This window comes from Rhinolophus sinicus, linkage group LG07 (genome assembly GCF_036562045.2).
Source record: "Rhinolophus sinicus isolate RSC01 linkage group LG07, ASM3656204v1, whole genome shotgun sequence".
Lineage (NCBI taxonomy): Eukaryota > Metazoa > Chordata > Mammalia > Chiroptera > Rhinolophidae > Rhinolophus > Rhinolophus sinicus.
This window is the reverse complement of record NC_133757.1, coordinates 88,304,109-88,314,394: the sequence shown is the minus strand read 5'-3', so window position 1 is coordinate 88,314,394 and position 10,286 is coordinate 88,304,109. Positions and strand designations below refer to the sequence as shown.

General features: G+C 57.0%; 1 protein-coding gene across 2 annotated transcripts in view; it reads right to left on the bottom strand.

Moving 5' to 3' along the window:
* Positions 1 to 157: 157 nt before the first annotated feature.
* BIN3 (bridging integrator 3) overlaps positions 158 to 10,286 on the bottom strand; it is a 38,314-nt gene continuing 28,185 nt past the window's right edge. For both annotated transcript variants that reach the window (XM_019714606.2, XM_074338236.1), the window contains exons 5-9: positions 9,665 to 9,801; positions 9,127 to 9,167; positions 3,422 to 3,563; positions 3,107 to 3,241; positions 158 to 1,004 (exon numbers count right to left, since the gene is read on the bottom strand). In XM_019714606.2, the coding sequence (XP_019570165.1) occupies positions 858 to 1,004; positions 3,107 to 3,241; positions 3,422 to 3,563; positions 9,127 to 9,167; positions 9,665 to 9,801 (602 nt within the window). In that variant the 3' untranslated portion in view covers positions 158 to 857. The remainder of the gene's footprint in view (positions 1,005 to 3,106; positions 3,242 to 3,421; positions 3,564 to 9,126; positions 9,168 to 9,664; positions 9,802 to 10,286) is intronic.

Sequence of the window (10,286 nt, the reverse complement as noted above, 5' to 3'; positions counted from 1 at the left end):
AGGAGAAGAGCAGCCCCTTGCACTGGACGCCATGGTGGCTGATCAGGAGAGGAGGTAGTTGGGGTCCTGCCAGCTCAGCAGGGCAGCATTACCTGGGAAAAAACCTGGCGTGCCTCTCCCCTCCTTGCCTTAGTTATAGCACAATAATACATGACAATTTTATTGAAAAGTTTACTTGAAAAAATAAAATTCCAAATATTCAGGTGAGACAAACCCATTGTTCTTGCTTTGAGGCCTGTGAATTGGTCTGACATTTTTTTGTGGTAGGTTATTTACATGGATTGAGTCCACTGTAGCCCATTCCTAGGGAAACTGTAAGACTTGGGTCTGCCCCTGCACTTGACCTGAAGGATAGAAATAGGCTAAGCCAGCCTTTGTTGTCCTGGGAGGCTAGAGTGGGGTTGGTCATGGCTGGAGGACCACAGCACTCACATTTCCCAGGGCAGGCGTGGCCCTCTCAGAAAAGCAGTGAAGTGGGAAAGCAGGGTGGGTGGACTCCCCAGGATGGGTCTTGGAGGTAGGTGTCATCCCAACCACAAAGGTAAGGCTGAGACCGCAGGTGAGCTGACGGAGCCTCCCTGGGCCAGGAGGCACTGGACGGTTCTGGAAATAACCCGCTGCCTGGGTTTTTCTAGGCTGCTTGCTTGTGTGCAGGCTCCTGCTCATGGGTGGGGAGATAGCAGCCTGCCTGGGGCTCTGGGTGCTGGGCTCCTTCCATAGGGCTGGTGAGGTAGGGTGAGAGCCACTAGCCCCACACTTCTGGGCAGGGCCTTTGCAGATGCCTGAGCCTAAGCTTCAAAAGGGCAAAGACTAGAGAGGCTGACTTGTATCCCAGGAGTCTTCCCACGTGGTGGGACTCAGTCATCAGCCACAATAGAGAGGGCTCTGAGCTCGCTCAGTTTGGCTTCATTCTCCCGCTCCCGCTGCTCATCGGAGTGGCCGGGCTGGTCAAGCTGTTGGGTCAGGTCTCCGAAGATCTTATGCATTTCAGAGTAGTAGACGACCTGGGTGGGAGGCAAGTGGTCAGCAGGGGCTGGGTTCCCGGACACCAAGCTCCCACAGCACTAGTTCTACGCTTCCTTCTATGTGGGCCCCAGAGCGGGATGGGAGAGGCCGACAGGAATGAGGTGGGGGCATGTAAGGAACCAGGGGCCCATCAGCAACTCTCAGATGACGGAGGGCTGCTTAGACCCAGGGCCTGAGCAGGCCCAGGGCCGGAGGACGGGCCATTTTTGCCTCAGTCTCCATCTCATGAACAAATGAAAGTGTTTCTAGGAATGTGTTCCACACTATTCAACAGCCCTAAACCTTATCAAGTTGCCTTTGGGGAGAAGGAACTCTCCTCCTCTAGAAACTCGGAGTGCCATTACTGGTAGGGCCAGGCCTAGCAGTAAGTGTGGTGGCAGGGCTGCAGCTGAGCTGCTTCTGGGAAAGTGGCTCCCACAGCTGGGTTTGAGGGGGAGCTAAATCAAGGCCTTCACATCCTGCTGTCACCTCAGTGGACAGGGGCCTGGCCTAGTGTTGGGGGAGGGCCTCCCCATCCCCCACTCCCTGCCAAGAGCCGCGCTGCGTGGCTGAGTCACGAATGCTCACTTCTCCAGTGACTAATGGCAGTGCAGCTGTGGGAATGGGCGGCTGGTGCTGACGAGACAGCAACGCCCTGTGCCACCCCTGCCTGGTGACAGGGCATCCCGAGCCCCCAAACTGCTTCACCCTGGGCACTCCAAAGCCTCATACTCTGGAGCTTCCTCCCCGAGCAACAGGATGGAGGGGGCAGGACAGCCTTCAGGGGCCTGGGGTCTGGCAGTGAGCAGTGACTGCGCAGAAGGGAAGGTACAGGCTCCTGAAACACAGTCCAGGCCCAGCGGGGTGAAGATGCTGGAAGGAACCCCTCACCTCCAGGGGCAATCCTCTGGGGCTGCTGTGGGAATATCTACCTCCCTGTGCTAGACGCTAGCTCTCTGCCTCATTCTCCCCTAGCGACCAAGGATATAGGCATTAATGAGTCCCAGCTCCAACATCAATCCTGCTCAGGGTTTCTGATTCCAAATACGCGGCCCCATGGATTTGGGTGCTCTCCATACATGGTAGGTGGGGAGGAAGGAATCAGGCTTTTCCTTGGGCGCCTGTGATTGTGGACGCTACAAGGACTGACAGTGTCCACTGGAGGGCGCCAAATACCCAGGCCAAGGCCAAGAGCAGACGTGGGCTGGAGGGGCACCGGGAGGCCCTGAGCCTGTAGCTTTGTGACCTGGTGGGAGCGGAGCACCTGCACTCAGCTGGCGGGTCCCACGTGGAGGACACCTCTTGGCTTTGGCACCTCAACCTTTTCTCTTTTACAAATGGGGACTAATCCCTGCTAATGCCTGAAAGACAGCAGGGTGCTGGGGATGAGACGGGCAAAGGCTACACCCGTCACACTCTGTGTCCTTACACCCTTGAGTAGCGGGAGACACACGGCTGGCCTGTCTGACCCTCCAGCTGCCTGGTCCCAGTGTTACCGCTGTGCATGCCCACCCACGCCCGGCCTGCCTTTCCCAATGGAAGGGAGGTGCACCAGGCACCTGAAGGGGCCCTGAGCAAGGCTCTCCCCAGGGTCCAAGGGTTGCTGAAAGTCAAGACACCTCGTGGTCTCCCGCCAAAGGAAGAGGAGGAACGAGGGTGGGGATGTGGGGTGGGTGCAGGGTGCTCAGAAAAGGGCCTTCACCCCGTAGCCTCTGTCCTGACTGCCTGAGCACACCAAGCATAGAATCAGCCAATCACAGTGAGGTGAGGTGGTTCCTTCTTGCTGCTCATGGTAAAATATGAGAGAGAGAGAATTTGAGAGAAGAACTGTTCAACAACAAAGAACTCTGTCCTAGGCTGGCATTAACCAAAGAGCCATGTAGGAACCAAAGACAGAAATCCCAGCGAACGACCAGAGGCCCCTGGCTTCCACTGGGGTGGTGCCCGGGCAGGGCAGGGGTGGGGTCTGGCTGTCTTGGCAGAGAACGGCTAAGTCCCCTTCCAGTGTGGGAAGTGGGGGCTGGCATGAGAGATGCCCATGACTGTGTCCTGAGGGAAAGTGCTGCTGGGCCAGTGTCCGGGCAGGTGGGAGCGGCTTTACCTGCGCACGGATCAGGGACTCAAAGCTGGGCTGGAAGTAGTCGAGGCGGCTGTTGTGGAACCGCGGCATCTCATCCAGGAGCTGCTTGTTCTTGGCCTCGAAGTCTTCCCGTACCGGCCGGAGCTCTTCTCGGGCCTGGGGAGCAAGACCCTGGCTGTCACAACTGTCACTGGCTGACCTGGTATCCCTGGTGAGGGCACTGGGTGTGTGGATTGAGGGGGAGTATCAGGGCAGCTGGTGTCCTGGTCCCCGGTGGAGGAGGCACTTGCCACGCAGGACACGTGGCCCACTGCCATGCCCCACCCTCCTCAGTACCTGGTGGAGTTTGGCCAGCACTGGCCCCGTCTTCTCCTTCTCCTCGTACTTCTCCACCTTGGCCTGTAGCCGCCTGTAGTCCTGCAAGGCCTGCTCCCGCCGCTTCACCGCCATGTTGAGACTCGGGAACACACTGCCGAACCTGCCGACACGGCCGGGTTGGGTGATGGGCTGGCAGCTCATCGTTCACTCAAAAGTACATGCTGAGCGCCTACTAAGTGCCAGACCCTGTTCTAGGTCTTGGGGTTTCACTGTGAACAAGAAAGGTGGGGCCCTGGCCCCCATGGAGCTCATGCTGTCTTGGGGTCAGGCCAGGGAAAGAACACAGGGCTAAGGGTCATGCCACTGGCCCGAGTAAGACACAGTGGGTCAGGAATGCATGATGCCACTTATGCTGCCACTGTCCCTCCCCGGCCACCTCATAGGACCCGCCCCACACTACAGAGACCTGCAGTGGAGCACGGCAGAGCTGAAGACTCCCTTCCTTTAAAGGATGAAAGAAACTGAGGCCAGAGCGATGACATGTCTAAGGTCACAATGAGGTAGTGATGGCTCAGCAGAGAACTCAAGTGTCCTGTTCTGCCTGGTACCTCCCCAACACCTCAGACACCACCAGCAGATGACAGAACTGCAATCAAAACCTACTCCGGTGGTGATCACTTTGTAAGGTATATAAATGTCGTATCACTATGTTATACACTTGAAACTAGTATAATATTGTATCAAGTATCCTTTAATAATAAAAAACAACACTTCTAATAGAGGTTTCTAACAAGCAAAAAAAAAAAACCCCTAAAAAAACAAACAAAGAAACCAAACCCAAACAAACAAAAGCCTGCACGCAGGTTTTCTGGAACAGGACAGGAGGAGATGGGGCAGACAGTGCTGTCAGCTGCTGGAGGCCACGGGGGTCTACCATGTGTCTACCATGCAGCTGGTGGAGACCCGGCCCCACAACGGAGGAAAATGACAGTGCAGTGGTTATCTGGGGTTGCGAAGCCCGGAGTGGGCGACCCAGGACCAGAAAAGTCAGTTCCTCCAGGAGCACCCCAGAGAAGATGAAAGATGGGGATGGGGCATTGCTGATTTCAGCTTTGCACCGAGCTCAGAGCCAGGAGTGCGTCTGAGCTCATGGGTCACCTGTGGGTTGTTCAGACACCATGTAGTGATTTCCGAGTCTGGCTCTCAGAGAGACATGACCATGAATTTGGTTTTTAAAAGCCTCAACAAGTCAAGGGTACACATGATGTAAGAGTAATGAATACTTTTGGGGCTGCCGGATGGCTCAGTCGGTTAGAGCGCGAGCTCTCAACAACAAGATTGCCGGTTCAATTCCCGCATGGGATGGTGGGCTGTGCCCCCTGCAACTAAAGATTGAAAACGGTGACTGGACTTGGAGCTGAGCTGCGCCCCCCACATCTAGATTGAAGGACAATGACTTGGAACTGATGGGCTCTGGAGAAACACACTGTTCCCCAATATTCCACAATTGAAAAAAAAAAAAAAAGAATAATGAATACTTTCGCCAAATAATACAGAATAGAAACTTCACCAAGGCATTAAATGCCCAAACAAAGCTTTAGGTCCAGGCAGATTTTGATGAAACCAAGGGCTTATCCGAGAAAGGCAACTTAAAATGAATTCTAACTTAATAGGTGTCTCTGTAATGGGCTCATGCCCTAACTGGAAATGCAAAAGTGGGCAAGACCATGCAAACGTCTCCGAAGCCTCAGTCACATGCCCCTTCATCCAGTAACCAAGTCAATATTTTTTAATGACTGATTTGCCAGGCAGAAGATGTAGGCCTACTCGGCGCTGAGCAAACTGGCTGTGGGGACCAGCAGCTCCAGGACGAACCTCCCCCTCCCCCTCGTAGGTCCGAACAGCTGAGACCACAGGGAGGAGCAGCTGCTAGGACAGGGTCTCAGTTGCTAGGAGAGCCCCTACCCCTCCTGGGAGGAGTGTTACCAGCAGCTGAGAGGCACGGGGCTCAAGGGTGCAGGTGCAGTTGGGCCTGAGACGCCACCACCCCGTCTACCCCAACTGGACAAGGGGCCACCAGCAGCTAGCTTGAGTCTCTCATTAGAAGCAACCGCTGCCTGGGTGGCCCCAGTGCCTGGGCTTCTGCCGTCCACCTGCGGGCTGTCGGATGCAGGGCAGGTATGAGCACAGAGACGGGAGAAGAATAAGGCAGGCAGGAAGCCGCAGGAGCGGTCCCCGGCCCTGCCACAAGCCCAGCCCTGTGAGTGCATGTCCTCAGGAGAAAGGGCACCACCCCGAAGGAAGCCCTGTGCGTGTGGAGCACCCCTAGATGCAAGGCGGGATTATCACCATGCTGGCTGGTCAAGCAGCTCTCGAACCCTCTGACCCCTGAGCACTTGTGTGTTGGCCCGTCCTCATAACCCACTTCCCTCAGGTGTCAGCCAGGGGTAACTTCCAGGGCCAGGGTCTGCTATACCAGGAAAGCTGACTAAAGGCAGGGACTGGATCAGTCCACACAGGAAACAGACACCGAACCTCAGGGCCGAGTCCTGAGCCCAGAGGGGTGCGTGAGGCATGGATCCCGGGTTCCTGAATTCCATGCAGTGCCAGGCAACCCTCAGGGGATGGGTGGTGTAAGAGCAGCTGTGTCTGCAGGATGCTCCCTTCAGCCTTCTAGAAGCAAGAGCACCTGCCCTCTGTGAGGAGGAAGTGGCTGCAGTGGGAACGGGCCCCCGTTCCTGTTGGACCCTCTAGGAAAACCCTTTCTTCACCATGACTCCTGCCTCCCACAGTGGCACCCGTCAGTCAGACCTGGAGGCCATGGAAGGCTCAGCTGGCTTAGTTCACTGTACATGGATCACCAATCACTTAGCACCCAGGGGCTTTGGGCCCTGGCTTCGGGACTCCCGTGGGATAAGGGCAGGGGCCATGCCCTTCTGACGTTAAGGTGGGGAAACTAAGGTTGGGCAGGGGAGATCCGAGTGAACTGTGAGTGGTTGACGAGAGCCTGGGGGACCAGGGCTCGGTAATCCCTGGCCTCAGCTTACTGCCTGCTGAGGCCGCACCGCTCATTTATTACTTAGAAGCAACAGAAAAAACTGCCAGCTCCATGTGTCGGACATATAAATAAATAGCAGGGCGCTGTGCGCGAGGAGAGGAACTCATCCCGCAGCAGGGTTCCTCCCGACCCCCCATGTGGGTGCTTTACTGCTTTCCTCCACTTTGAGGTCGGGGAGGGAAGCTGCAGGGAGGTGAAGTTGAGCACAGGCTGGTCCCGTGCCTGGACCCTCCCAGACATGCCCCTGCGGCCCTACAGAGGTACCGATGACTTTACTTGGCAAGGATGGGGGGACCCTGCTCTCCCTGAGCTATGAAGTCTGCACTTGTACCGGGCTGCCACAAAGAACCAAGGCTAGGCAGTCAGACCCTCTGTGCCCAGCTCCCCACCCATCAGTAGGCAGGTGGAATAGGAAGGCCTCGGGCCAGGGCCCCAACAGATTCTCTGCCTTCCACACACAGCTCAACTCACCACTTCAGCCACTGACACTCCTGCTCCCTCCTGAGTACTGACACCACCATTCCAAGACTTGGGTGTAGCGCTCCCTTGCGCCAGGTGGGGAAACAGGCTCAGAGAAGCAGGGACCTGGCCATGGCCACAGGCCCGGTCGGGGCAGGCTGGCACTGCCTGTCTAGCACTTTCCCGGATCTATGGCACACCACCACCCTGGCAGGTATTATACCAGGTCCATTTCCTTGACAATGCCGGCATGGCTTCTACACCACACCATACGTTCCTAAGCTCTGTCTATCCTCAAAGATGGGAGAATGGGGCCAGGCCTACACTAGGGAGTCGGTGACTGCCCGTTTCTCGCCTGTGTTCAGGTTCAACAGCAAACTGCCTCCCCTGGGTAAGCGTGGGGTGAAGAGGCAGTGAGAGAGGGAGGAGGGGAAGGGGGAGGCAGAAAGAGGCCGGCTGGGAGGTGGGCTGGGAGCAGCCGGCCCTGGTGGGGAATGCCTGCCATTCTTCAATCTGTGCCCACACAGCCGGGATCTTCCACCCACCAGGAAAGGGAAATTGAAAGCATCCCCATCCGACCATGTGAACATGGCCCAGAGACTTTGGGATTAGAGGCCGAGCCCCCTGGGGGGAGGCTGGGGGCGGTGGGGTGGCCATGTGGCAATGTTCTTCATCAGAGGACAGGAAAGCTGCAGTTTCCTGTTTCCGGTGCTGGGGTCCCTGGGAGCTGCTCTCCTGGCAAGAGGAGGCAACAGGCAGTGCCGGTTTTATGTGGTCGGGGGAGATCGCATGTCGGCTCTGGGATGCACAGAAGCCAGCCAGGGCAGCCAGGCAGGCCCGGGGCTCACACAGAGGTCAGCGGATCTGCTGCGGAGATGGTGCCCGCCCCCTCTGCCACTCACCCACCTTCCTGGCAGGTGGTGGGCTGCTAGGGTGGTGGGAAGCAGCCGGGATTTCTCTCCACTTGGCTCCAGAAGCCAGGCATCAGATTTCAAGGCCGCCTCGTTGGTTGTGAAATCGAGACAGGAGTCAGTCCCCCAGTTCTCTGAGCTGGTGTCCCCTGCCGAGCTCTGCCAGCCGTGGGTGCCCATGGCAGCCTGTGTGGCAGCCCCTGGACTCCCGTGGGCAAGTTCTACTCTGCCTATGGTCCTTCCCACCCAGTTGCTCACATGACCCTGTGACCTGGGGATGAGCAAAGGTTACAGGCCAGTGGCCCGGGGAAGGAGCAGTGGTGCAGGGGTGAGGGGAGAAAGCCCTTCTTGCACCAGGCTCAGCATCCCCCCAGCGGCGGAGCTTCCAGACAGCCCCTGGCTTAGAAAGAGCTTTCCCCAGCCCCAGCCCTTAACCCCTGAACAGGGACTGAGGAGCTCAACAACCTCAGCACTAGAGGCCGGAGGATCAAAACCTGCTCTGTCATCTCCCTCTGGGCTCTGATCCAGGCTAATGGTAATTAGCGGAGCCTCATTACCCCGGCCCTGGTGAGGCAACTGCCAGGGACCACCACAGAGAGGTAATAAAGTGCAGCTGCCGGGCTGGAGCGGAGCCCTTCTAGGTCAGAGGCTGCCTGGGAGAGGCCAGGGAAGAAGATGAAGTGATTCGGGAGCTTCAAGGCAAGGCCCAGCCCCTTAGGGGACCCGGGGAATAGGCCTGTCTGATCACTGACCAGAGCCTGCCTGACAGAACAGGAGTCTCACAGAAGAATTCTGACCCTCACAGGTCATGAATCAGGGGACCTTCCCAGGCGGGACCTCGCTGCTGCGCCCTTCCCCAGGGGCGGCCACCCCCACATTTCAAAAGCCGAGTGCTGCAGGCAGCTGCTCTCCCAATCCGCCAGAGAGAGATGAAAGACCTTGCTCATCTCCGCGGAGGGCTGGCCAAGATCTCTGCTAGCTTAATTCAGCAAGCTCTGCTCCCACTGGTCCTCACGAGGAACAAAGGGGAAATGGCAAAATGACCCCTGGAGCAACGGCCGGCTGCTGAGGGGACCACAAGTGCCCTGCCATCCGTCCCTGAGCGCGTCGGGGTGATGGCGGGCCACCGAGCACGGAGCCAGGGTTTCTGTTGAGCTTGTCATCCCCACATGAGGCTGGAGACAGGCTACTAGAAACGATGTTCCGTCCCCAAGTGACCTGTTGACCTGCCTCCCTAATAAGCGCCCTGAGCCTAGTCCCCTGAGGCCCATGGTCCCCAGATGACCTTTACTCACTTTTTTAAGGGTTCAATCACAGTCTTTTGAATCTGGTTCACCTGTCAAAAGAAAAGCCCAATGACATCAAAACTGGGGGGAAGCCAGATTTTTCCTAAAGGGAGAGGCTCCTCATTCCTGAGAAGAGGCTCCTGTCAGGGGTACATGGAGAGCGCTGCAGGGAGGGGGCCAGAGCAGGACACGCGAGGCGGGCAGCCCTGACTACAGCTGGAGTGGGGCAGAGATGGCAGCCGGGAAGCCTGAAGGGCCATAGCAGCACCTGGTCCTTGCCCTTGGTCAGTTCTTGTCCTACCAGCTGTCTGCCGAGGCCGAGACTGGCCTGGCTCAGGAAGGAGACCGGGTGGGCAGAGCTGACCTGCGTCTCCCGCGTGGCCTCAGTGTGTGATGTGAGCTCATGGGAACCCGGGGAAGCAGGTCACAGGGCTGGGAAAGAGCTCACAGGGCTTGGGCACAAGGCGTCCAGAGAGGAGGACTCCATGCAGGAGCTCCTCCAGACAGAAGCCACGAGAAGGGGGAGGGAGGTTCAGACCCCAGTCACCTTTTCTTGGTTGAAGGCGTCCATCCGTTTCATGGCCGTGTCCAGCGCTGTCACCATGTTCAGAAAATCCTGGTCTTGCTCGCAGAGGGGATTGGATAGCAAGTCCAAGGATATCTTTACAGCAGATTTGGACATGGCTGTAAGAAGTCAAAGCTCGGTGAACTTGTGAAGAGACAGGCTTCCAGGCTTTGTCCTCAGGACTCCCTGTCCTCCCTCAGTCCAGAGGCCTGCCCCCAGGTGACCTCCACCCATGGCCGCAGGCCATCCAAACCACCAAGTACTACAGAGCCGCAAGACACTAGTCCTTATTGCACAACGTTCATTCCTGACCATCTGACACTGTTCTGGGTAGCTCTTTGGGGCAGCTTTATCTGTTGCAATGACATTGTGCCAAACTCTGGGTTATAACAGAGTTGTCTGGGTGGGAAGCTGCAAGAAATGCAGACTTGTAGCTCCAAACATTCTAATTCAGTAAGTCTGGAGGCACTAAAAAAAACAAAACACCTCTCCAGGTGGTTGGGAGGGCAGCACTGTTTGGGGGACAGAGGAACACAGTACGCTACCCCAGAGTGGCAAACCTACTGTAAAGAGCTAGACAGTCCAGATTTGAGGCTTGGCGGGT